Genomic DNA, 26,406 nt, shown 5'->3' on the forward strand with positions numbered 1-26,406 from the left:
ACATTAACCAACTTTTCCCCTCTGAAGTTGACTAGTAAAATTGGTAGTCCAACAAAATATGCAAAGAGAAATAATATTTAATCTGAAACTTTGAATACTCCTTGTTACATCACCATTTAACTTCTAATGTTGCCTCTTTTTTAAAAGATAGTTCTGTACTGTCATGTATGTCTCCCCAAGTCTTATTTTTTACTTTTAAGAATCCATAAATTTTTCCTCATGCCACTTTAAAAGTAATTTCTTTGTCCCCCAATTGCATTTTTCTTGTTCTGTGCCACTTAGCATTCTTTTATTATAGTTGTTACTCATTTGTGTCTTTTCCATGTGGTAGAATGTATGTATTTTGGTGGCTGGGACCTCATAGTATTAATTTTGCATCCTTCATAGATAGTCTCCCTAGGCATGCCAAATATGTGTGTTAAATTAACATCTATAGTAGCTTTAAGTGGATCTGTGTCATGGGGCACCTGGGTGGCTCATTTGGTTAATTATCTGCTTTTGGCTCATGTCATGATTCCAGGGTCCTGGGATTGAGCCCCACATCAGATTCCCTGCTCCATGGGGAGTCTGCTGCTCCCTCTCTCTCTGCCCCTCTCCCTGCTCATGCTCAACTAAATAAATAAAATCTTAAAAAAAAAAAAAAGTTGTATATCAGGATTACCTGTTTCTCTTTCTTTAGCTATGACTGTTCTCAAATACTTGACTTCTGTATATTTATTTGCTTACTGTACATTTCTGTGAGTATACTTTTACCTGCTTACTACACAGTGCTACCCGTATGCTTTGTGAAAACATAACCCACTTAGCTACCCACCACCTCATACACTTAGATATATACATTTGTGAGGAAAAACACCTGTGTATTCCTGCTATCTTACCTGGTTTTTTATCAGAATGTAAAGGACCCAAACATACCTTTCCTCCCTGTGACTTCTCTTCGCTTCTGATTTTCTTTTTTCTTTTCTTTTTTTAATTTAAACTTGGTTAATTAACATAGTGTATTATTAGTTAGAGTTAAGTGATTCATCAGTCCTATATAATACCCATTGGTTATTATATCATGTGCCCTCTTTAATGTCCATCATCCAGTTGCCCCCTCCTCCACTTCCCAGCTTCTGATTTTCTATGTCCCATTTTTCTCATGGATTTCTAGATGTGAGCCAGTTAAGAGAGATCATATGTTTGTTATTTTATTTACTTAACACTTATTTTAAACTTACTATGTGCTTAGTATTGTTCTTATATGAGGTTCTATACAAGTATAACCTTATTCAGTCCTTAATAACCACTCTGTGAGGTAGGTTCTATTACAGCCTCATGTCACAGGTAAAGAAACTGAGCCATGGGGAAATGGAATTAACTTGCCCAGAGTCACACAGATAGCAAGTGGCAACATCTTTTACAGTTAGGGTTTTTGTTTTTATTTTTTTGTTGTTAGTACTTACACTTTTATATAATGTTAAGTTCCTAAGAAAGGCATTTCTGTAAAATAAGTCCCCTAAGGAGGCATTCCTCATATCTTGGAAGCATTAAAAACATTTTTTAAGATAACAAAATAGTTTTAAAGCAAAAAAATGGGGTGTTCATTTCATCGGTCATTTTTCTCAACAACGGACTAGCATGTGGATGAGTCCCTACTGTGGACTTGGAGCATACAAAGTTCCATCTCTCATCCACCAATCAGAGTGTATGAGAATTGAAATTGCCTTACCAGATAAAAAAGAGGTAAAGACTACATATCTTAGATGTTTAATTTTCGGAAGAGTGATGGTTTCTGTCCTCCTCATATCCTCTGAATCATGGCAGTGGATTTGAAATAGATTATCATTGGGGCACCTGGGTGGCTCAGTGGGTTAAAGCCTCTGCCTTCGGCTCAGGTCATGATCCCAGAGTCCTGGCATCGAGCCCCGCATCGGGCTCTCTGCTCAGCAGAGAGCCTGCTTCCTCCTCTCTCTCTCTGCCTGCCTCTCTGCCTACTTGTGATCTGTCTGTCAAATAAATAAATTAAAAAAAAAAAAAAAGAAATAGATTACAGGCTGTTCCTTAAGGAGTCTTTCCGAGAGTGCCCATTTTGGTATATTACATAATTAGTTTGGTGGGATTGCTTAGTGTATTGCTTATTGGCAAATTCTCATATTCATATATCATGCATGTTTTTACAGTTATTAGTTATATAAAATTATCTTTAGTCTTCATTAAAATCCATTATACACTGTATTGAATATATTTTAGAGAACACAAAAACACAGATGTTTATAATTATTTTTGTGTAATACGTACACAAAAATTTGTGTAATTTGTGTAATATGTACACAAAAATTTGTGTAATACTTCTTTACCTTTTCTCTCTCCAGTTTTTTTTAGATATTGGGAAATGTGCACATCTGGGTAACTGTCCGTATATGCACTGTCACTGGGCTTAGCCATCCTAATACACGAGTAAATAAGTTAATTCCAAGTCTAGATTAACAGAATTTATCAGAATCTTTATTTAAAAAAATATTGTCTGAGCCCAAGAATTATAGATTCATTTACACATTACTTGTTTTATTATTATAATTAATGTTTCTCATAATCTGAGATATTCTATTTTATGCCCATAGGCTCCACTGGACCATACCAGTGACAAGTCTCTTCTTGATGCTAATTTTGAGCCAGGAAGGAAGAACTTTCTGCATTTGACAGATAAAGATGGTGAACAGCCTCAAATACTACTGGTAAACTATTTAGAAGCCTTGTTTTCATAATTTTTGTGTACTGTCATTATTCAGAAGCAGTATTTAAAGGAAGGAGGAGAGATATAATTTGTGATTTATATATTTTATGTTGGCTTGTTATAAGTGTATATGTTAACATGGTAACAGTCGGCATCCAAAGCACTGTTGCTTGTGTGTACAGGCTGTTTCTGCATTGGAAACAGGTTGCCGTCTTCGAGACTACCACCATAACAGGGCTGGGTAGATCTAGGATAAGTTAAAACGCCACAGAGATCTCCTACTGTGTTTCAGTGGCCTTCCTTTGGTTTGGCATTTGCTTGGTTGTTTTAAGTCCTTGGCAGTTTGCCTAGATTTTTCTGTATTTTAGGGTAGGGCCAGACCCCCAGTTTTCCTTCCCACCCTCCTTTCTGGAATAACTAGTTTTTCAAGTTACATACTTTATTTCTATTCTTTTAGTTTTTGTTTCTGTTCGTATTTCAGTGGGCTTTCCTGTTTAGTTCAGTGGCTCTAGAGATTGTGTAATTTCAGGGTCATTCCTAAAAAAGATTGAGAAAGCCTGGTCTGATTTACAGGCTATTTACAGGCTGGGGAAACTAAGGCTTACAGAGTTTATGGACTTCTTCAAAACCCTCTCTTCAATGAAACTTCACTCACAAAAGTTCTCATATGTGATGCTTTTCATGTAGAAGTCTATTGTGAATTAGAATACCTGTCTGGACAGTAGGCAGTAATTAAACACAGAGCATCCATACTGAAGTAATACCAGAAATTGCTCTTTCTCATCATTTTTTTTGACATCATGAGAAGATTTTGATTGACATTGAAATATAAATTAGGTATTAATTTAGGGAACTCTAGTCTATGATATGGGAATTCATGTTATAAAATGCATAGTAATTACTCTTCAGCTCCGTCTTAATTGGTTATGCTAATTTTATATCCCTAAATCCTTTTTGACATCTTCCTCATTAATAGGAAGTTTTGTACTGGAGACAGTAGGAAACAATCCATTTTATCCAATACTTAAGTTTGCCCTACCTGCCAGGTCTACTTGGCAAGGATGGTGTAAAAATGAATGACAGACCCTGTCATCAAAGAGTTCACAATGGAATTTTCTCTTCCTCTCATATAAACAAAATTTGAAAGAGAATTAAGGGAAATTGGAGAAATAGGAACTTTGAAAGGAAACACGAGCACCTCCCCCAAAGCATTTTACATTGGGTGTCTTTTGAGCCTTCTTACAGGAAATGGTGAGGGCATACATTCCTTTGAATGTCTTGGTGGTAATAGTAATACCTTGTGTTTTTTTCATTGCCTTAGCAATTAGTATGCAGTTTGTTTGTTGTTTTTTTTTTCATTGTTTCAGCAATATATGCCATTTAGTAAATATTGGTTATGCTGCATTTTAGGAGGATTCCAGTGCTGGAGATGATAGTGTCCATGACCGGTTTATAGGTCCACTTCCAAGAGAAGGTTCTGTGGGCTCTACCAGTGATTATGTCAGCCAAAACTACTCCTATTCATCTATTTTGAATAAATCAGAAACCGGTAAGATTTATTATTACTACTGTGGTGGTTGTATTTTCATAAAATCATAGGGTGTTAGACCCTGAATAATCTGAGAGATCTCAAGGCTAATCACCTCATTTTATGGATTAGAAAACGGAGACCCAGAGCAAGGTCACTAGTTAACAGAAATAGTTAGAACAATAATGTGGTTTTTCTTTCCCTCAAGTCATTGTTTTCACTATATAGTTACTGCCAGTATTTAGTAATAAAGTAAAAAATACTGCATATTATATTTTGAAGGAAGACTCTTCTCTTTGATAATTTTCTGTTTTTAATTTAGCCGTAAATTTCTGAAGTTGACTTTGTTTGGAAAGGAATGTTTTCATTTTATCTTTCTGGATTAGGATAGACTGTGGAGGATACTTACATTTTGAAACAGATGGGCCAAGTTTATTTTATTAGACCTACTGTGTCATCTTTTAGTTTAATCTAACATAGGTTTGAAATTAGTCATACAATTTAAAAAATCAATTCCTGTTAACTTTTTTCTGAACATTATTAAACCTAGGTGTTTGATTTTTTTCAATTTATTGAACAGTGAAATTGTTTTATTTGTGTAAAGGTTTATTCCTTTACATGTAAGATTGGTTAATTGCCTGAATATAATGTGGTTACTTCTACATAACATTTGATCTCATAGCAAACCTTTGCAGTTGATAGTATTATTCATATTAAAAGAAGTGGAACCTGGGTTCCGAGAAGCCTTCGATTTCACAGCTGGTACTGCTATGTGCGACTGCAGAACCTCTACTCTTAGAACTTTTAAGTATTATATGCAGGTGTTTAGTATATAAACAAAACTATAACATTACATTGCAGATTTTGTCCTAATGTGATCTGTGATCTTCTATCTACTGTATTTTGTAATTAAAATGTAGATAATTTACTCATAGCTGATCATTTGTACAGGCTTACCAGTGCGTTTGTTTTGGAAATACCAGTAAAAGCTGGCTGTATTTGGTATTTAGGATCATTTATATCAATAAAACTTTGTACAGTCAAGTACCAGGAATAAAAGAGAATGCAGAATTATCTTCTGTTGGAGATAATAAAGCTTATTATTATCTTATTATTATCATTATACTGTCTAGAGAAGTGATTCTCAAATTTTTATTTCTTGAAAAGTAATTTGGAGATGCTTGTTAAAAATGTGGTTCTGAGGCATTATTTCCCAAAATACTGGTTGGATAAATTACATTTTGTTTCAGATAAGCACCCTAGATTATTCTGAGATAGTTGAAATATTTTGAGAAAGTTCCAGATTTAATAAATCAGGATTCTTGAACTATTTGCTTTGTATTCTGACAAGCAATTCAGTCCTTTATGTAGGAGTATTTATAGAATTCCTACTTTGTGGTATATACTCTGTGGCTCTCTGATGCCTATAAATTCCTAGAGACTGACTCATACTTTTAAAAGTTCTTTCTCTGATTATACAAATGTCATACATACTCATTGTCATACTTTAAAATGAAGAAAGTGAAAGTCACTGACAGTACTACTAACAGAAACTACTTACAGTGATTTTGCTGATTTCTGTTTTATCTTTGCTCCATATATTTTTTCTTAAGAAAAAGGGGTATCACATGTTTTGAGATTTTTTATTATGCATTTTTTCTTTAATACTATATGATAAGCATTTTTCAATGCTGTTAAATAGTTTTTTAATATAGGGTTTTGAATGACTGAAAAACTATTTCACTGTATAGTTTAGCTATTTAAGCAAATTATTACTGATGTTATGATGAACACTCTTGTACATAAGTTTTTATTTTTGTCTCTGATTATTTCCTTAGGATAAGTTCTCAAATTCAATTGCTAAATTGAAATTCATTTAAAACAATTTTTAGAGGTCTTTGTTTTAAATTGCCATTTAGCCTTCATTCCTGATAATTGTTTCTCATACACCTCTACTCCACTCCTTTTTCCTACCTGTACAATTTTCTCCAGTTTTCTAGTGGTACTGCCTTTCTGAATTAAAGTAGTCTATAAGTATCCAAAGGAGTTGTGGTTTAAACATAATTTTGTTAGTGACTGTTGAATTTGCATTTTCCTTAAATTACTGTGTATCTTGGCACCATGTACAAAGTGTTGTCAAGATTTTGACTTGGCTCTAAGGAACACATTTCTCCATAATGCTGGAGGTTTGGGGATTTCTTTCCTGTCTCCCTTGCCTATCAAATCCCCCTGGGATAGCCAGCCACTGTTGATAGGAGGTAGTGTAGTGGCGGGTAGGGGTGGGATATTGTGTATGTGAACATAAAGCAGATTGAAGGCTAATGTGGACTTGCAGGTGATTAGAAACTATGTAACTAGGGTGTTTCCATTATCTGAATCCTTGATAACTATTCTTGGCCAGTTTCTTTAGCAGTTCTTTTATTTTACCAGCTCTAGGAGTTGACCTTTTGCACTCTGCATCCTTGATTTGGCCTAATTGATGGCTACTTCATTACCTGCAGGTTCTGTTTAGGATTTCTTTCCACATGTGCCGCTTGCAGAGTGACGTGTTTTCACCTTCTTCTCCCTTAGGGGCTCACACTTACAGTATTGACTCACAGCTATTTCAGATATGGGACCCGTTTGATAACAGTTGTCATTTGAAGTTCTTTGATTTAATGACTTAAGATTTCTATTACTCAGTAGCACTTTTATTAGTATCACTGAAATCTTCATAGTTTTGGCAAATAGTACCTTTATATGGAACTCTGTTCATTCTGTGCAGATGTGGTGCTAAATCAAGTACACATAACCATAGTTTTTTCTATATGATTTTTATTGCTAATGAGAAAATAAAGAGCACTGGTAATAATTAAGTGCTCCCTCTTTTTCTTAAACCCTCTTCTACCACCCCCTTTCTTAAGCCCAGGGAAGGGAAACAAGATCACACATGAATGATAAATGATTGGTCTATAGGTATACAAAAGATAGTAATAGCATTCATCCATCCCGGTTGTTGAGGGATTGGGGGAAGGAGATGGAGAAGAGGAAATTCCAGGCATTCTCAGCCAAAAAGAAGATGTAGACCAATGAGCCTGGTCTCGGGCCAAAACACAACAAAAGACAACAGTCTTTGTGGAAGAGTCTGTTTAAATGACCTAAGAATGAAATAATGCTTTATTATTAATAATCAGGGCATACACCATGGAGATTTGCATTACCTGTATGTCATAGGCATTTTCCCCTTAAGTGCACCTGCTGCTGTGCTAAGTATTAGAGCAATAAATCAGATTTGATCCCTCCGCTCATAGTCTGATGGGGAGGACATGTAAGTAAATAGGTCATTACGGAACAGTGAGCTGAAGGCTCCAATATGGATTAAAGACAGGGTGCCAGGAGAACAACTCAGGAGGGGATGGTTAGGTATTGTCATAGTTTATAATTCTATAACAATGTACAGCAGAATAGACATAGTAGGTTTTTTGGATTTTTTTTTTTTTTTTTTGAGAGGGAGAGAGAATCTTAAGCAGGCTTCATGCCCAGTGTGGAACCCGATGGAGGGTTCCATCTCACGATCGTGACCTATGCCAAAAGCAAAAGTTGGACACTTAACTGATTAAGTCACCCAGGTGCCCTGATAAACACAGTATTAAATATGAAGTATTTATCAATATATATTGATAGTTATCTGTAGAGTCTAGCATTTCTCAAGACGTTTTGATAATTGGGGAATTGAGAAAAGTATTTTGAAAAGCTTCAGTGAACACCTTCAGCATCTGTTGAGAAAAGATTTAGGCTTTTTTGTGGGGGAGGGGTACCCAAGTCATTCAGTATTAAGTGGGAGTATATAAGTTTAATTATTACGCCATGTTTACCACATTTTGCTCATGTAATGCGGTATAACTAAAATGATGAGACTGATTTTTTTTGGTGTATGTGTGTCTCATAAACTGGGCCTGAAATCTACTTCAAAAGAGAAATTCCAAAAATGTTCTCAACAGTGGTAGCGATATCCAATCATATATAATTTTAATCATTGAATTTTAAGTTCCTATAAGCTTCTCCTTTTTTCCTTCCTCCCTACCCCACTCCCTCTCTTTATTCTTCCCTATTTCTGACTTCTCTTACTTTATAGTCACTCTTTGCATAGTGTGCTGATGTATAGAATCTCATACTTCATGGGCTTAGTAAAATAGAGGAAGTCATTCTGAGTTTTATATGATGAATTTATCTCATGTTATTAATCCTTGACATAAATTGGTTTATAGACCCTGATAGCATGGGTAGCTGGTTCAGTTTGGTCTTTCTGTTTTGGGTATGTGATAAGTAAAGCAAATGTGTTTATACCTTTCCATTTTAATCAACAGTGTATCAATTTGGGGAACAAAGATTATTTTTATATCAAGTAAACATACTATATTGAAATACTCCTCTTAAATTTTACTAAATGCTATATAATATCCATGCATATCTCTGGACATTTAACAAAATAGTATTACTCACTTTTTCTGAGAAACAAGGTTTACATACTACATGTTTTAGAAAAAGGGGTCTTTCTTATTGCTTTTGAAGAAACTAAAATAATTTCTAAGTAACCTTAACCTCTCAATTTTTACTGTGCATTAAATTCTTAGTAAGTTTTCTTTTTGTTATTTTAATGTAAATGCTGATTTGTATATATTTGTGTTTTCTTTTTAAAGGATACGTGGGATTAGTAAACCAAGCAATGACTTGCTATTTGAATAGCCTTTTACAGACGCTTTTTATGACTCCTGAATTTAGGAATGCATTATATAAGTGAGTATTCAAAAAAAAATTATAAATAAGATTGAGTTAAGAATGAAAGTATAGGGGTACCTGGGTGGCTCAGTGGGTTGGGCCTCTGCCTCCTGCCATGGTCTCAGGGTCCTGGGATCAAGCCCCACATCAGGCTCTCTGCTCAGCATGGCACCTGCTTCCGCCTCTCTCTCTGCCTGCCTCTGCCTACTTGTGATCTCTCTCTTTGTCAAATAAATAAATAAAATCTTAAAAAAAAAATAATGAAAGTGTAGGTTTTAACTAATCTAATTTACCATCTTGTATCTATTTATTAAGTTTGGGGTATTTCTCACTTCATAAGACATCTTGAATAGTATGTAAGAAAAAGATCTTCTAAGAGACTGACATATGAAAAATTTGTAGAGAGAGAGAACCAGAAATGCATAAACCAGCAAAAGATAAAATGAGTAAGATTTACAGTTGGGATTACTTACTGTATTAAAGCTTTCACTCACTTACAGCTTTAACATCTTTATAAAGAAATATGTTATCTGCTTTCTGAGATAATCTCAATATATGAACCATATTCTTTCCTTTCACGTCTTAATTTAAGAAACGAAGTTGTCTTTTTAAACTTTGTTTCTAATTAAAATGTAATGCAGCTTTCCTTTGGGGGTGTGTGTGTGTGTGTGTGTGTGTGTGTGTGTAAGTTTCTGTGTGTGTAAAAGATGGCATATATACCAGGTACTTTAAAATGCTCTATGAAGGAAATCCATATTTAAATAAACCCTAAAAGTCAGTTATTTTTATGAGTATCTTACTGTATTACATTTAATACACTCTTTTTTTGTTTGTTTTCTTTAAGGTATGCATAACTTATTTTTTTAAGACATTTTCAAGTACACATTAACTGATTTTTCCTTTTTTGTGTGTTACTCTTAAATAACATCCTTGAAATTACTGTGAAATGTATTTAAAGTGTTTTTGGAACTTTGAATATTGGTTGTGTTGCTCAGACAACATATTATCAGGCCATTCATATGGAAGCTCATCATCCAAATTTACTTGTGAACATTATAATGAATCCCCTTGTACCCATCACCCAGCTTTGAATATTATCAACTCATGATCAGTCCTTTTTATCTAATATCCTCTATTCTAATTATTTGGAAGCACACTCCCATTGAATCATCGGTAAATATATCTCAGATCAAGGCTAATAAGGTTTCCCTGATTGCCTCATTTTTTTTTTTTAAACAATCTGTTCAAATCAGGAACCACACAAGAGCCATACAGTGCAACTGACTGATAACATTCTTAATCTACTTAATCTGTTTTTAATTCCCTTCCATCTTTTTTCCCCTTGCAATTTATTCCTTGAAAATACATATATTGGGGGCGCCTGGGTGGCTCAGTGGGTTAAATAAAGCCTCTGTCTTCGGCTCAGGTCATGATCTCAGGGTCCTGGACTCGAGCCCCATGTTGTGCTATCTTCTCAGCAGGGAGCCTGCTTCCCCCTTTCTCTCTGCCTGCCTCTCTGCCTACTTGTGATCCCTCTCTGTCAAATAAATTCTTAAAAATTTTTTTAAAAATCTTTTAAAAAAATGAAAATACATATATTGAAAACTGACATCCTTTCTCCTGCAGTTTTTTTAGATTTTGATACTTAAATGCTATAGTGTCATTTACTATTGTTCAGTTACCTCTTTTATGAATTAATAATTAGGACAAGAGTCTTGATCAAATTCAAATTCTTGGATTACTTTTAGATGAGTTTTTGCCTTTCATTAGTGTTGCATGCCTTTTCTTGTTAAAGTCTAAAATTCTTCTGAATTTATGAATTAGGGAAAGACTACTCTTTTATTAAATAATTGCTTCAGTTAATATCCAAATCCTATATAACCCCAGACTTAAGGTCTTAACATTATTATGATGTTAATATTAATGATGCCTTAAAGAATAAAAATATTTTATGAATAATTTTCATATTATTTCAATTTTATTTTAATAGGTGGGAATTTGAAGAATCTGAAGAAGACCCAGTGACAAGTATCCCATACCAACTCCAAAGGCTTTTTGTTTTGTTACAGACCAGCAAAAAGAGAGCAATTGAAACCACAGATGTTACAAGGAGTTTTGGATGGGATAGTAGTGAGGGTACTAATTCTCTTATAATGATCAGTGTTTCTAATATTCAAAGGAATTCTGGGAGACAGCATTATAAACAAAATATATTAATAGCTTAATTAACTTTACCATAAACCTTCTCATTGCCTTTTGCTTAGATTTAAAAATAATTTATTTTTTTAAAATTTAAGCACCAGGGATAAATTTTTGATCAATTAAAATTTTCTTGTAAAGTAAATTTGGTTAAATTATTTTCGTGTACTTAAACTAAAATTTTTAGTTTGTTCTAGGTTTTTCTTAATATATTTCTTAACTCTATAGTGAAACATAACAAAAATAACAAATACAGCACCATAAAGCATAGTATTATAAAATACTAAGATTGCTTGATCTTTTCCTTGTGATTACCTTTTCATGACTGTAATGTATAGTGTGTGTTCTTTTTTAAATTTAGAATTATTTTGTGTAGACTTTTTTATGTTTTTGACAATTTGCTTTTAAACAACAAATTAATGTTTCATTACACTTTATTACTGTTTTTAATTAAATTTTATCTTAAAATAGCTTGGCAGCAGCATGATGTACAAGAACTGTGCAGAGTCATGTTTGATGCTTTGGAACAGAAATGGAAACAAACAGAACAGGTAATTGATCTCAGATTGAAGGGAATGTTTTATAATAAATCATTCATAAGTAACTTTTATTCTTTTGAAATGTTTTAAAACTCTGGCATTCAGTTGTTAACAGTACTGAATGGGGAATTGAAAGTACTAGATTCTCACTTGGCCATTAACTGAGTCATACAGATGCTCATTAAACCATGCTAGACCTCAGTTTCCTCATCTTTAAAATAAGGAAGTTGGTTTCTGTGGTTTAGATGGTCTCTTTTTTATTTGAAAACTGTATAATTCATGTATAAATATATACATACATGTGTATGTGTGATTTGGGGGGATGAATTTTGAACAGTATTTTCAGATATTTACCAAGTAAATTACAGGTATTATAATGTATAGCAGATTAAGTATAGTTGAATATTACCTTCATTTTGACCAAGGAGACCTAATGTGCTAATGACCCAAATGTGCTTTTGACATTTAGGATTCCTATTAATCTGACTTTGTTCTTTTTCTAGTAGGAAAAGAGCAGGTTAGAAGTGGGAAGAACATTCAGTATGTCATTGTGGGATGGAGAGTAAGGCTGAACTGGATGGGTCTGGGAACTCAGTAAAGAGGAGGGTTTATAGTGGCTCTAATGATGAGGGTGGGGGTGGAATCACAGTCATAAAAAAGGAGGAAGAATCTGGAAGATAGCCTAGAGGGTCTGCTCTCTGATTGGAATTATGATGATGGCTTGGGCCAGAGTTTTCAAACTGTAGGCTGTCATCCATTCGTATGTTATGAATTCAGTTTAGTCAATCTATATCAGCACTTAAAAATAAATGGAATAGTATAGGAAAGTATAAGAGAAGAGCACAAAAATAAGGGTAAGTATTATTTTGTACTAATTCTGTTATAGTTAGATATACTGTGTTGAGATACACATTATTTTCTTACTGGGTTGTTAACAGATCTGTTCAAAAACGCTGCTTTGAACCACTTAAAAATGCCGCCTTATGGGGTGCCTCGGTGGCTCAGTCGTTAAGCATCTGCCTTTGGCTCAGGTCATGATCTCAGGGTCCTGGGATCAAGCTCTGCATCAGGCTCCCTATTTGGTGGGAAGCCTGCTTCTCCCTCTCCCACTCCTCCTGCTTGTGTTCCTTCTCTTGCTGTGTCTCTCTCTATCAAATAAATAAATAAAATCTTTAAAAAAAAAAAAAAAGAAAAGAAAAGAAATGCCCTGTAAGATGCAGAAGATATTATCAAATATGATGGAAGCAGATGAGTGAAGAAGGCTTCATTAAATAAATGGCGGTAGTATAGACAATGATGATGGGTCCTAGTTTGAAGGTTTATAAGCCCTAGAAAGTTCGAGAGAGAGAAATTTATGAAAGAGGTAAATTGTAATACGCTTTACTTCTTTTCCATTCTTACTTAAGAGATCTTGAAAAAAAATTAAGTTTACTTAGTGATCTAGTTTCTCTACCTAGTCCTATTATATTGTAGTAACTTTATGTATATGGTATTAGGGGCTGTTCCTTCTTCATAGATCTGAAGTTACTCTTACCCTTTTTATGTCCCTCTTTGGGTCAACAGTTCCACTGAAAGATCAATTGGGGTATTCCCTTTGCATTCCCAAATTTTGGTAAAAGAATTTTGAGGCGAGACATTCACTTGGAGGGCCTTACTAAAGGAATTACCTATCTTTATTGGGACAGAAGCCCAAGTTTGCTAAGTTTGGGGACTTAGTGAGAGATCCATTCTTTTAAATGAGGATATTTTGATGGAGATAGAATTTTTTAAAAATGTCTGTACCTTTTTAAAGAAAATTTGCAGTATAATGTTTCTCCTTAAAATTGTTTTATGTCTATTACTGAAAGTTAAAAAGTTTTATTTGTACCTTGAGCTAGAAGATAGGATTATAGGAATCAGAATATAGTATTGTGAGAGTAGTGGTATGCATGTATAAAGCTATAAAACTAGCTGGTTAGTTAGTTATGTAATTATCAACATGCCTAAAGTGATAGATGAGATGTATTCTCAACCTAATGAAAAGATAATATGAAGCTTAATAGAATAATAGTATAATAAATCGATTTCAACAAACCATTTTATTAGTGGGGTTTTTAGTGATACGAGAATTGAGCTAGTTAATTTTTGTACATTGATTCTTAAATTAGTGTTAATCTAATTTTTTTGATGTTTAATTTTTGTCAAGCCTTCATTTTTAAAATAAAATTTTAGATAAATCTTAAAGCTTTCTAAAACTTAAGCAGTAAAGAATGAGTAGCCTTTGAAACTTATCTTTAAAAGCAGGAATTATTGTGTTTTATGTATTTTAAAAATAATTTTTAAGGAACACTTTTTAATATTCTTATTTTTAGGCTGATCTTATAAATGAACTATATCAAGGCAAGCTGAAGGACTACGTGAGGTGTCTGGAATGTGGTTATGAGGGCTGGAGAATCGACACGTATCTTGATATTCCATTGGTCATCCGGCCTTATGGGTCCAGTCAAGCATTTGCTAGTGTGGTGTGTACCTTTCAGCTGACTGCTTGTGTATCCATACACAGAATACATAATAGCACAGTGGTATAATCTGTTGTAAGGTAAGTATCATCCTAGATACACCTTCTTGGGTTGTTAGTAATTCCTGCACTTAAACTAGCAAGATCTAGAAGATTTTTGACCCTTCAGTGAGTCCTAATAGTGCATGTATAAAAGGGAAATTCAATGCAAATGTACTGCTTCATGGTTCAGAATTTTATTCTTTCTGATAGATGACTAGATTGTTTCACTTTATCCTTTTATTTTTCTTCTAACCTCTAAAGAGTCCATTTTATAAATGCTCTTTTGTGACCATTTTTTGTATTGGAAAGTACTTTTTGTTTTGTGTATATTCCATATATATATATATATTTTTTGAAGATTTTATTTATGAGAAGGGGGTTGAGGGGAAGAAGGGAGAGGGAGAAGCAGACTCCCCACCAAGCAAGGAGCCCAACAAGGGGCTTGATCACAGAACTCTGAGATCATGACCTGAGCCAAAGGCAGACACTTAACTGACAGCCGCCCAGATGTCCTGTTTCATATATTTTTTATTTTTATTTTTTTTCAAAGATTTTATTTATTTATTTGACAGAGATCACAAGTAGGCAGAGAGGCAGGCAGAGTAGAGGGGGTGGGCGGAGAGAAGCAGGTTCCCCGCTGAGCAGAAAGCCCAATACGGGACTTGAGCCCAGGACCCTGGGATCATGACCCGAGCCGAAGGCAGCGGCTTAACCCACTGAGCCACCCAGACGCCCCATCATATATTTTTTAAATTGGAAAATTAACCTCTGGTTTTTAGGATAGACAGAGGCCACATTTTTTAAAGGAACATCCTTATTCTAAAATTTAATTTAAAAACCATGCATCATAGAAGTACAATAATTTGAAGAATCTGATATAGTTAATTGATTAATTAAAAATAAGCTTAATTATATACTGAGAATACAACTGGGAGATTATCTAAGGTTTTCTCATTGTCTTATCCATTCTTCAGTTGGTTTTTGATCATTTTGTTGTTGCATTTTATTGTATCTACTGATACAAAAGGAGAGCCATGGAAAGAGTTAAGTTGCTTTTGAAAATTACAGTGTTCAGAAATATTTATTCTGAATTTATTATGAGCCAGGGGACACTTTCAGAGCTATATTGTTTTGGGCCTCATTTATGTTGTTACCAATCTGATGCTGGCTTGTAGCTGAAATCAGTGATTTTAAAGCTACTCCACACTTTATCCTCTGTAATAGTGCTTCCAAAATGCTTTGGTCCTCTGGCCCCTCAGACAGTTGTTTCCCTTTGCTTTTCTCCCTACTCTCACATGGCTTTCAAGAAATAATTGATAAGAAGTTATGGAATCAGTTGGTGGGAATCCAAGTAGACGACCTTTTCTTGGTAGTATAAGACCAAGTCTTCTTTCCTGTACTATGTTTCAGTCAGTTTCCTGAATAGATTTGAAAAATTTCGTTAATAGTACCCTTTGTAAACTGCCATCCTAGGTCTGTGAGATTGGGCTTGGTGTGAGTGGCTTGTTTTGTTTTCTATTTTTGTTTGGACAGTTTTTACTTTCTTTTTTTTTTTTTTAATTGTTTAAGGTAGGAGGGGCATATTAAAAAATTATTAACATTTGTCTTTCAATGACTTATTTCCTAATTCATTTTTAAATATTGCCACCACTTCTTCTTCTTCTTTTCTTTTTTTTTTTTAAGATTTTATTTATTTATTTGACACACACAGGGAGAGAAGGAACACAACAGGGGAAGTGGTAGAGGGAGAAGCAGGCTTCCCACTGAGCAGGGAGCAGGACTCGAGGCTGGATCCCAGGACCCTGGGATCATGACCTGAGCCGAAGGCAGACGCTTAATGACTGAGCCACCCAGGTGCCCCTAAATATTGGCACTTCTTTAGCAAAATACACTAGGGAAATATTTGGTAGTCCCAGATGATAAAAACGATATTTTCTGCTTTGGTTATGAAAATATTTTTTATGAAAGCCTTTTCATGTAAGCATTCAGTTTAATGTTTTTATGTATTAATTGAGTGTTGAGGAAGCTAATGTTATTTGTTTTGTTATGTTGGGATACTGTGTTTGAGTAATCAAGTCCAATTGCTTAGCTAAATCTTTGTGTCCTCATTTTCTTGCCTGCCGAATTACCACCACTCTCTCAACTACATTATAGATTTAGCAGTCAGGCACTTTGGAGGATACTTCTGGGAAGTGAAAAAAGACACATTTCCAAATGGAGTTCTCCAAAGGTGGTGTCCTCCATTGATACATGAATGGTGGTGGTAGTGATGGTGGTGGTGATTCAGTGGGAAATGGAGGTTACAGCTATGACGCAGTATGTAAGCAAGTTTATATAACACACATGCGCTAATAGGGCTTGCAGAAGGGCACTTAAAACTTGCTAGACTTTGCTGGAATCTCTTTGGGGAAATTACAGCAGGTGAACTACCCAAGATAGGGGTTCTAAGGAGGATACTACCTTCAGAGAACTTTAGTTAGAGGTAAGTGAATTCCCATTGTTTTCTGAATTCTAAACCGATAACCTACGTTTCTTAATCTACAGAAATCATCACACAATATCTAAAATTAGTTTTATATCACTGCTTGCCATTGTGTATTTTGTTAATTCTGTGTGTTTTAAAAAGAATTAAGTATAAATGTGGATTATAAAAATCTGGTTGAATCTTATTCAGACTACATATAATATTTTGCTTAATTTGTCTTGAACTCTTTTAAAATTTATTTTCCTACTTTTATTCACGGACTCTGGTATATTTGTCTTATTGGATATGCGCACACACATAATCACATGTACGTACATACACATGCAACACCGATAATTCTGTGTTCAATTTACTCTAGGTTCTTTCAGTGAGCCACAATATAATAGATATGTGTATAGAGTGAGGTTAACACATGATGCTTAATTTCAGGCAATTAAGTGCAAGGTTCTATTAAAAATTAAAGTTTTATTAACCTTCATCTGCAACATCCAATTTCTAGACTTGTTCTATTTTCGTGTTCAAATAAATTAACTTGAGTGATATTTAAGCTTAAAATACGAATGGAAATAGCATTTAGCTAATTTGTCATTATGACATTTATAATGTTTATGGTCATCTTTCAGCATGACTGATAGCAGACTGCTTTTTTAATGAGTGCTAGGAATCGCCCTCAGTTTTAAAAAAGCTTTTCATAATTTGTTCATTGAATTATTTTTTAGTCATTATAACTATGCTATTTATTAAATTTCTGGTCTTCATTTTACCTGGCCATGTAGGGAATCAGTGTTTAAGGGTTCTTTTGGCACCCTCTTACCTCTCAGACTGACTTCTGTTTAACACTCATCTCCAACAGGATTTAATAGAAAGTTAGGAGAAAACTTCTTTGATTAAATTTGGGAAACAGTGCAACTGTAATCGTCTTTGGGAAATTTGCTATGCATATTTTATTTTAAATGCCCTGAGGATTCCTGTACTAGAGAAATTTGCTTAACTATGCTTAACCTAACTTTTTTTTTTTCCTCTGGGATATTTGTGACTATTTTAAGGGATACTATTCTGAGGAACTATTGTGGGAAGCTCTGCACTAGAATAGGTGATTTAAAGATTATCTCTACTTCGTTTCATCACTGTTTCTGTCCTTGGGAGGTTGAGGGTGAGTGACAATACTAAAACGTGTTATAATTTACTCTAGTTTTACACATATCCTTAATCCTGAAAAATTAATGTCGGCTGAAAAATTCCTTTTAGTGACCTTTAAAAAGAATTGTTGCTAATGATTTGTGAGGTAACTAGAACCTTTTATTTTCATTGATTAGAGCTGTCTAAACCAGTCTCTCTGAATTTCATGATCAAAGAAACCTTGACTCTGCTTATTGCCAACCACATTTGAGAATATATTTTTATAATGAGATAGTTTTAAATACATGCTAGCGATACATAAAAAGTAGAAGTATAATTTTTATCAGTTAACTATAAAAGCATATTTCACAAATTAAAAATGATACAACCTCACATTTGGCATTAACTAGGGAAGAGCTTTTCTATTTATCCATAAATTTTAGACATTATCTTTTTATTGCTCTCTTTTGTTATATAATGTACTTATTGAGTTGCCTACTCTGTGCAGTGGGCACTGTAATAGACCATTTTTTCTTCATATATTTTTAATTCTATTAGGTAAGTATACTTGAATATCTTTATTATCACAAAATGTGTTCAAAAGTCTGAAATTGGGTTTAGCTATTTCATTCCGTTTAGTGTCTTTGGAAAAACCAGATTATATGAAAGACATCTGTTCCCTAAGTAAACATGGTTTAATGATTATTTTAAAGTTTTGATGAAAAATTGTTTAATTCATAAGTCTTTGTGAAATCATAAGCTTTTCAAGTATTTGGTATGCACAAGTTTATATCATAGGTTCTACCCTGAATTAACAGATAACTTGGACATTCTTAAATGTCCGGCTTAGCCACATAATTCATTTGAATGGTGGAGTGGTCTATATTTGTCCAAATACGTAAGCATTACGTAAAGAAAGATCTCTTCCACAGAATCTATCCTAATTTTTCCAGGAATTTATGTGGTTGGACATAGTGGGAACCAGTTTAAAAAGTGGGGACTTCTGCTTTCAGGAAGATGAAGTAGATGTACATTGCCCTATTCCTCCTGCTAAAACAACTGAAAGTTGAACATTATATATAAAATAAAACATAAGAAGACTCTGAAAGGTGGAGAAAAGGCATAAAGACTAGGGATCTCAGGACTCAAGGAATGACATGGGGTGAGTTCCCTGGGTTTTCTTTTTGCCTAATATAGCCCAAACTTAGAGCTGAAGAAGCTGACATCTTAGAAATAGCAATAGGCATAGACTGAAAAACCTGCTGTCTCCAGCCAAAAGACCAGGAAAGGGACAGCCTAGCAAGGCAGAAAACTTTCAGATGGTACCCATTCCATTCTAGCCAAAGACCACAGAAAGATGTGGCCCTGTCTCAACCCATGCCAGCCAAGACTGAGTGGTGAGCCTAGACTTCTATTCATGAAGTTGTAACTGGGCTTTCCAGCCCCCTGCCTGGGTGGTTTCAGAGAAGGCTGAGTAGCTAGCCAGGAGGTTCATCCCTGCTAGGCATAACAAACTTTCCCACTACTGCTTTCCTGTTCTCCTGGTTCACTGTCATTAGAGACACATGGGGAGTCTCACCTTCACTCCCATCTCATAGTAAGGAAATGCTTCTTTCTGTCCCCATTAATGTCAAAAGAGACCTAGTGAAGAATCAGGACTTTTGCCATCTTTGAACCGTAAGGAGACAACCCCCCTCCTACTTACGATGTCAGTGGAGGCTATCAGGGAGCTCTAATGAGACATTCCTTCCCCTCACAGCCAAGATGGTATCAGCAGGCCTACTGAGAAGCCAGAATGTCAACTCTTGTCTAACACATAATGAAGAGACACTCATCTCAGATGTTAGCAGAGGCCAAGTAGGAAAACCTGGACTTCTCCTCCCATTGGTAGTAATGAAGCAGGAAATTTTGTCAAAGAAAGCCAGTAAACCAGAAGATTCAAATAGGGTTCTAGAATTTCAAAATACCCAAAATGTCCAGGTTTCAATAGAAAACAAAACAAAAATACTCTGTACTGAGAACCAGTAAAATCTCATTTTGAATGAAAGAAGAGACATTCAGTGGCTACGAACACCAAAATGAAGATGTTAGATTTATGACAAATATTTTAAAGCAGTCATCATAGAAATACTTCAGTGGGAGGTCCCAAGCCCATTTAAAACAAATGAGAAAATAGAAAACCCTCAGGGAAGAAATAAAAAGGAAAGTAAAATGGGAAATTAGAACTGAAAAATGCAATACCAAAGTGAAAAACTTGATGGATAGACTCAACAGTGGAATGGAGGAGACAGCAGAAAGTATCCCTGAACTTGAAGATAGAATAATAGAAATTGCCCATTGTAAGCAGCAGAGAGAAAACAGACTGGAGAAAGTTTTTCAGAAGTTCTCAGGACCTTTGGGACTATAATAAAAGATCTAAGATTTGTGCCCTTGAGAGTCCTGGAAGCAGAGGAGAAAGAAGGCAGAGCTGGAAAAATTTCCCAAATCTGGCAAAAGGCATAAAGCTATAGATCCAAGAAGCTGAGTACACCCCATATAGGATAAGTTAGCCTCACTCTATATCACTCCGATTATAGTCAAACTTCTGAAAACTGAAGACAAAGATATATCTTAAAAGCAGCAGAGAAAGATACTTTTTCTTACAGGGTAGAGTTACTCTGATTTCTTATAAGCAAATTTGTCATAAAAAACGATGGAGACCAGAAGAAAGTGGCACATTTTTCAAGTGTTGAAAGAAAAGCATTGTCAACTAGAGTCTTATACCCAGTGAAAATATTCTTCAGGAATGAAGGGGAAATCAAGACCCACCCTGGGTGAGGGAACACTGAGGAAATTTGCCACCAGTAGACCCACCTTAAAAAATGCTAAAGAAAATTCTCTGAACAGAAAGGAAATAATAAAAGGAAGGCATCTAGGAATGTTAGGAATGAAGAAAGAACATGGTAAACTAAAAATCTGGGTAAATACAATAGGCTTTCATTCTCCTAAGTTTCCAAAATTATATTTGATCGTCCCTCCAAAACTATAACATTGTTTGATGTCATTCTAAATGTATGTAGAAGAAATATTTAAGACAATCACATTATAAATGGGAGATGGTACAAGGGCATAAAGGGATGTAATGTTTCTGTACTTCACTTGAAGTGGTAAAATGATGACACCAGTAGAGTGATAAGTTATGTGTGTGTAATAAACCGAGAGCAACCAATGAAACACTCCAAAAAACTAGATAAATCAAAATAGAATTTTAAAAATATGTTCAAGTAATCCATAGGGAAGCAGGAGAAAGAAAACAAAAAACTAAAATAGCAGTCTTAGTTACATGTAAATGGTCTAATTGTACCAAATAAGAGGTAGAGATTTGCATATCAGATTTAAAAACATGACCCAATTGTCTATGCTCACTACAAAAACTCCCTTCAAATAAACTGGCATAGACAGGCTGAAATGTAAAAGGGTGGAAAAATGTTTATATCATGTAAACATTAATCAAGGCAAAAGGCTACATTAATACCAGATAAAGTAGACATTAGAGAAAAGAAAATTACCAGAAATAGTGGCAATATATTAAAAAGGTTAGTTCATCAAGGAGACTACAATCCTAAATGTGTATTTACCAAATAACAACTAAAAATATATGCGGGAAAATTGCCCCAAATGAAAAGAGAAATTGACAGATCTACAATTATAATTGTAGACTCTAATGTCCCTCTGTAAATAATTAATAGGTAGAACCTCTAGACAGAAAATTAGCAAATAACTCAACAATGCCATCAACAACAGGATCTAATAGATGTTTATAAAATTAGTTCCACTCAACAACAGCAGAGTACATACTTTTTAATAGACTGTATATCAAGAAGGACCATACCTTGGGCCATGAAATAAATCTCAACAAATTTAAATGAATTAAAATCATAGTGAGTGTTTTTCAACAATGATAGAATCGAGTTCGAAATCAGTAACAGTAACATAACTGGAAAACCACCAAACACTTGCAAAATACACAGTGCACATAAATAACCCCAAAATTTAAGAGGAGACCTTGAGGAATATTAATAACAATAAAATACTTTGAAATTAATGAAAATGCAGATAGATCAAAAATTTTGAGACACGGCTAAAACACAGTTAAAATTTTGAGACATAGTACTGAGAGGGAAACTTTACAGCATTAAATAATGCTCTATCTTTAGTAAAATTCTTAAGTTGGTAAAAAAGAAGTTTTGAATCCGTAATCTAAGCTTCCAGCCAACCTGGAAAAGGAAGGAAAAAAGTAACCTAAAGCAAGCGGAAGGAAGGACATGATAATGAAAGCAGAATCAGTGAAACTGAAAATAGAAAAACAAGAGAAAATCATGAAACACAGAGCTAATTTTATTGAAAGATCAATACAATGGACATACCTGTATGTAGTAAGACTGACCAGAAGAAAAAGACAAAAATTTACAGTTTTAGAAATAAAATGAGTACCACAGATCATGCACGTGTCAGGAGGATAATAAGGGAATACAACAACTCTGCACACATAAATTTGATAACTTAGATGAATCAATACTTCAAAAAGCACAAGCTATAATTCAGTATGAATTAGGTTATTTGAATAGCCCTGTAACTGTTAAGGTGTACATAATTAAAAATTTCTCAAAAATGAAGTCTCCAAAGTTGGGATGGTTTCACTGGATCCTGGTATCAAACATTTTAGAATAGTGAGTACCAGTTCTGCACAATCTCTTTCAAAAAACAGATGTAGAGGGAACCCTTCCCAATTTATTTTATGAAGTTAGTCATATCTCGATACTAAACCAGACAAAGTGAAAACAAAACCAAACAAAGCAAAACTGCAAGCCAGTATCCTTAATTCATACAGATAAGAATATTCTTACCAAAACAGTAGTAGGTAGAATTAAGCAATATGTAAAAAGAATTAAATACCATGACCAAGGGTTCATTTCAGGAATTCAAAACTGGTCGATGTTTAAAAATCAATTAGAGTAATCTACCATATTGAGTCAAGAAATTTCACACCATCACATCATTTGACTCAGGAAAAACACTTGACAAAATTCAGTATCTACTCACAGTAAAGCAAAACAACAACAACAACAAAAACCCAGAGAACTGGTAATAGAGGGTCATTTTCTCAGCTTGGTAAAGAACATGGTAAAAAAGAAAAAAACAAAAAAACCTTATAGATAACATAATATTTAATGATGAAAGACTGAATGCTTTCCCTCTAGAACGTCAAGGTTGTTTCTAAGCAAGGGTGTCTGTCCTCACCACTCTTACTCAGTATAGTACTGGAAGTCCAGTCAGACAGTAAGGCAGGAAGTGGAAATAAGGAAATAAAAGGCATTCCAATTAAAGGAAGATAAAAGTGCCCCCCCTTTTTAGGTAATATGATTTTTTAATGTAGAAAACCCCAAAGCACCTACCAAAAACCTATAGAACTAGTAAGTGAGTTTAGCAATATAGGAGGGTATGAGATAAACATAAAATAATCAGTTGTACTTCAGGATACTAGTAAATAGCATGTGGAAAGAAGAATTCAAAATACAATGCCATTTACAAACATTGCAGGGAAAAACGCCTTAGGTGTAAATGCAACAAAGTATGTGTAAGACCTATGTACAAAAAACTACTAATTCTCAGGGGTGCCTGGGTGACTCAATGGGTTAAGCCTCTGCCTTTGGCTCAGGTCATGATCTCAGGGTCCTGGGATCAGCCCCGCAGCATCCGTCTCTCTGCTCAGTGGGGAGCCTACTCCCCTCACCCCCACCTGCCTCTCTGCCTACTTGTGATCTCTTATCTGTCAATTAAATATATAAAATCTTAAAAAGAAACTACTTATTCTGTAAAGAATATTTCAATAAATGGAAAGACAGTGTGCTCATTGATTAGAAGATTGAACATAGTAAAAATGTCAGTTTTCTCCAAGATTATTGTTTAATAAGCCTTCTCAAAATCTGCAAGATTTTTTGATGATATAGACAAGCACATTCTAAAATTTATGTAGAAGGCAAAGGAATAAAAATAGCTAGACTTGAGAGTTTGGGGAAAAACTGAATAAAGTAGAAGAAATCAGTCTACCTGATAAGACTTATTATAGAGCTACAGAACCAAGATTAGGTGGTATTGGTAGATGGATAGACACGTAGATAAATGGGACAGAACAGAAAACCCAGAAATAGATTTGTACGAGTGTGCCCCAATTGATTTTTGAGAAAGGCACAAAAGTGATTCAGTGGAGTAAGGCTGGACCTTTTAAGAAATGGTGATGGAATAATTGGACATCCATATGCACAGAAATGAACTTCAACTTAAACCTTACACCTTGTATAAAAATGTTCAAAATGGATCATAGATTTAAATGTAAAATGTAAAGTTTATAAACTTTAAATTAAAAAAAGAGGAAAAAATCTTCCAGATCTAGGATTAAGCCCTGAATTCTTAGATTTCGTACCAAAAGTACAGTCCACAAAAGAAATAATTGATAAGGTGCATATCCTCAAAAAAAAAAAAATTACTCTCTGAAAGCCCAGGCAAAGAGGATAGAAAGGGAAGCTACAGGCTGGGAGAATCTTATCTGCAAACCATGCATCTGACAACAGACTGATATGTAGAATATATAAAGAAGCCCCAAAATAACAATAGTAAAAAAAAAAAATTTGAATGATGAGAAAAGAATTTCATATGTAGGATAAGATTTTTAAAAAAATGAAAATTCATACACAGTGTCATTCCTTGGATATACCTTATAACTGCATTGTGCCTAGATTTTCTTCATTAACTATACAATTATAATAACTCATGATGTAAGAATTCTCTTTGTTCTGTTCTGAACTCTGAAAATTACAGTCTAAAAAATATGCAAATTAACAACATGTCAGATAAAGGGCTAATATCCAAAATCTAGAAAGAACTTATCAAACTCCATACCCAAAGAACAAATAATCCAATCAAGAAATGGGCAGAGGACATGAACAGACATTTTTGCAAAGAAGACATCCAGATGGCCAACAGCCTCATGAAAAAGTGCTCCACATCACTCGGCATCAGGGAAATACAAATCAAAACCACAATGAGATACCACCTCACACCAGTCAGAATGGCTAAAATTAACAAGTCAGGAAATGACAGATGCTGGCGAGGATGTGGAGAAAGGGGAACCCTCCTACACTTGGTGGGAATGCAAGCTGGTGCAGCCACTCTGAGAAACAGCATGGAGGTTCCTCAAAAAGTTGAAAATAGAGCTACCCTATGACCCAGCAATCGCACTACTGGATATTTACCCCAAAGATACAAATGTAGTGATCCGAAGGGGCACATGCACCTGGCTGTTTAAAGCAGCAATATCCACAATAGCCAAACTATGGAAAGAACCTAGATGTCCATCAACAGATAAATGGATAAAGAAGATGTGATACACACACACACACACACACACACAAAATGGAATACTATGCAGCCATCAAAAGAAATGAAATCTTGCCATTTGCGATGATGTGGATAGAATTAGAGGGTATTATGCTTAGTGAAATAAGTCAGTCAAAGAAAGACAATTAATATGATTTCCCTGATACGAGGAATTTGAGAGGCAATGTTGGGGGGTTTGGGGGTAGGAAAGGAATAAATGAAACAAGATGGGATTGGAGGGAGACAAACCATAAAAGACTCTTAATCTCACAAAACAAACTGAGGGTTGCGGGGGAGGGGATAGGGAGAGGGTGGTTGGGTTGTGGACATTGGGGAAGGTATGTGCTATGGTGAGTGCTGTGAAGTGTGTAAACCTGGCGATTCACAGACCTGTACCCCTGGGGCTAGTAATACACCTTATGTTAATAAATAAACTCCAAAAAAAATGTACAAATTAGATTTTATATAATAGGATTAAGCTGTAGAAAATAAATCTATTATCTTCACTCTGGAATGATGAAAAACAACACAGTCAACCCAAAGCTAGTTTAGAAGCATGATACATGAGTAATTTAGCATACTTAAGAGGACAGCTGTTGGTAACCAGTGCAAAATATTTTGTGTATATTAATAATGGTACAGTATTTGTAGTATTTTTCCCATTTTTGTGATCCATAGCTTATTTTTTAATATGTAAAATACAGTTTGGCATGGTTTTTCATAACCTACATCACATTAAGGTGAAGATAAATGTATAAAGCCGCATTATCCCATCATTCATGTAATTTATTTCTTCAATGAATTGAAGCTAATTTTTATAACTGTCTGATCTTATTTATGATTAACCTGGAGCCAGCTTGTTAAAAAGTGAATAAGGAAGCTATAGGAAATACTCTAATACGGTTTTAACTGCTTTCTGAGTTTGAAGGATAATGGTGGTCTCCTGAATCTGTATATCTCTACACATTCTCTCCAAAAACCAGAGACTAAAAGGAACATAGATAAAACCCAAATAACCCATAAATTCTGCATTACTGGGAGACAGAACACCATAAACGTCAAATTACCTGTAGGTAGCAAAATAATCACCAAGTTCCAACAAAGCTT

The 26,406-nt window shown here is 34.6% G+C and overlaps 1 protein-coding gene across 5 annotated transcripts in view; it reads left to right on the plus strand.

Moving 5' to 3' along the window:
* The window catches only part of USP47 (ubiquitin specific peptidase 47), a 110,552-nt gene that overhangs the window by 46,559 nt on the left and 37,587 nt on the right, over nt 1–26,406 (plus strand). For all 5 annotated transcript variants that reach the window (XM_032360508.1, XM_032360507.1, XM_032360509.1 and 2 more), the window contains 6 exons: nt 2,604–2,717; nt 4,127–4,265; nt 8,924–9,020; nt 10,993–11,138; nt 11,673–11,752; nt 14,092–14,241. In XM_032360508.1, coding sequence (XP_032216399.1) covers nt 2,604–2,717; nt 4,127–4,265; nt 8,924–9,020; nt 10,993–11,138; nt 11,673–11,752; nt 14,092–14,241 — 726 coding nt within the window. The remainder of the gene's footprint in view (nt 1–2,603; nt 2,718–4,126; nt 4,266–8,923; nt 9,021–10,992; nt 11,139–11,672; nt 11,753–14,091; nt 14,242–26,406) is intronic.

Source organism: Mustela erminea, chromosome 9 (assembly GCF_009829155.1).
Source record: "Mustela erminea isolate mMusErm1 chromosome 9, mMusErm1.Pri, whole genome shotgun sequence".
NCBI classification, from domain to species: Eukaryota; Metazoa; Chordata; class Mammalia; order Carnivora; family Mustelidae; genus Mustela; species Mustela erminea.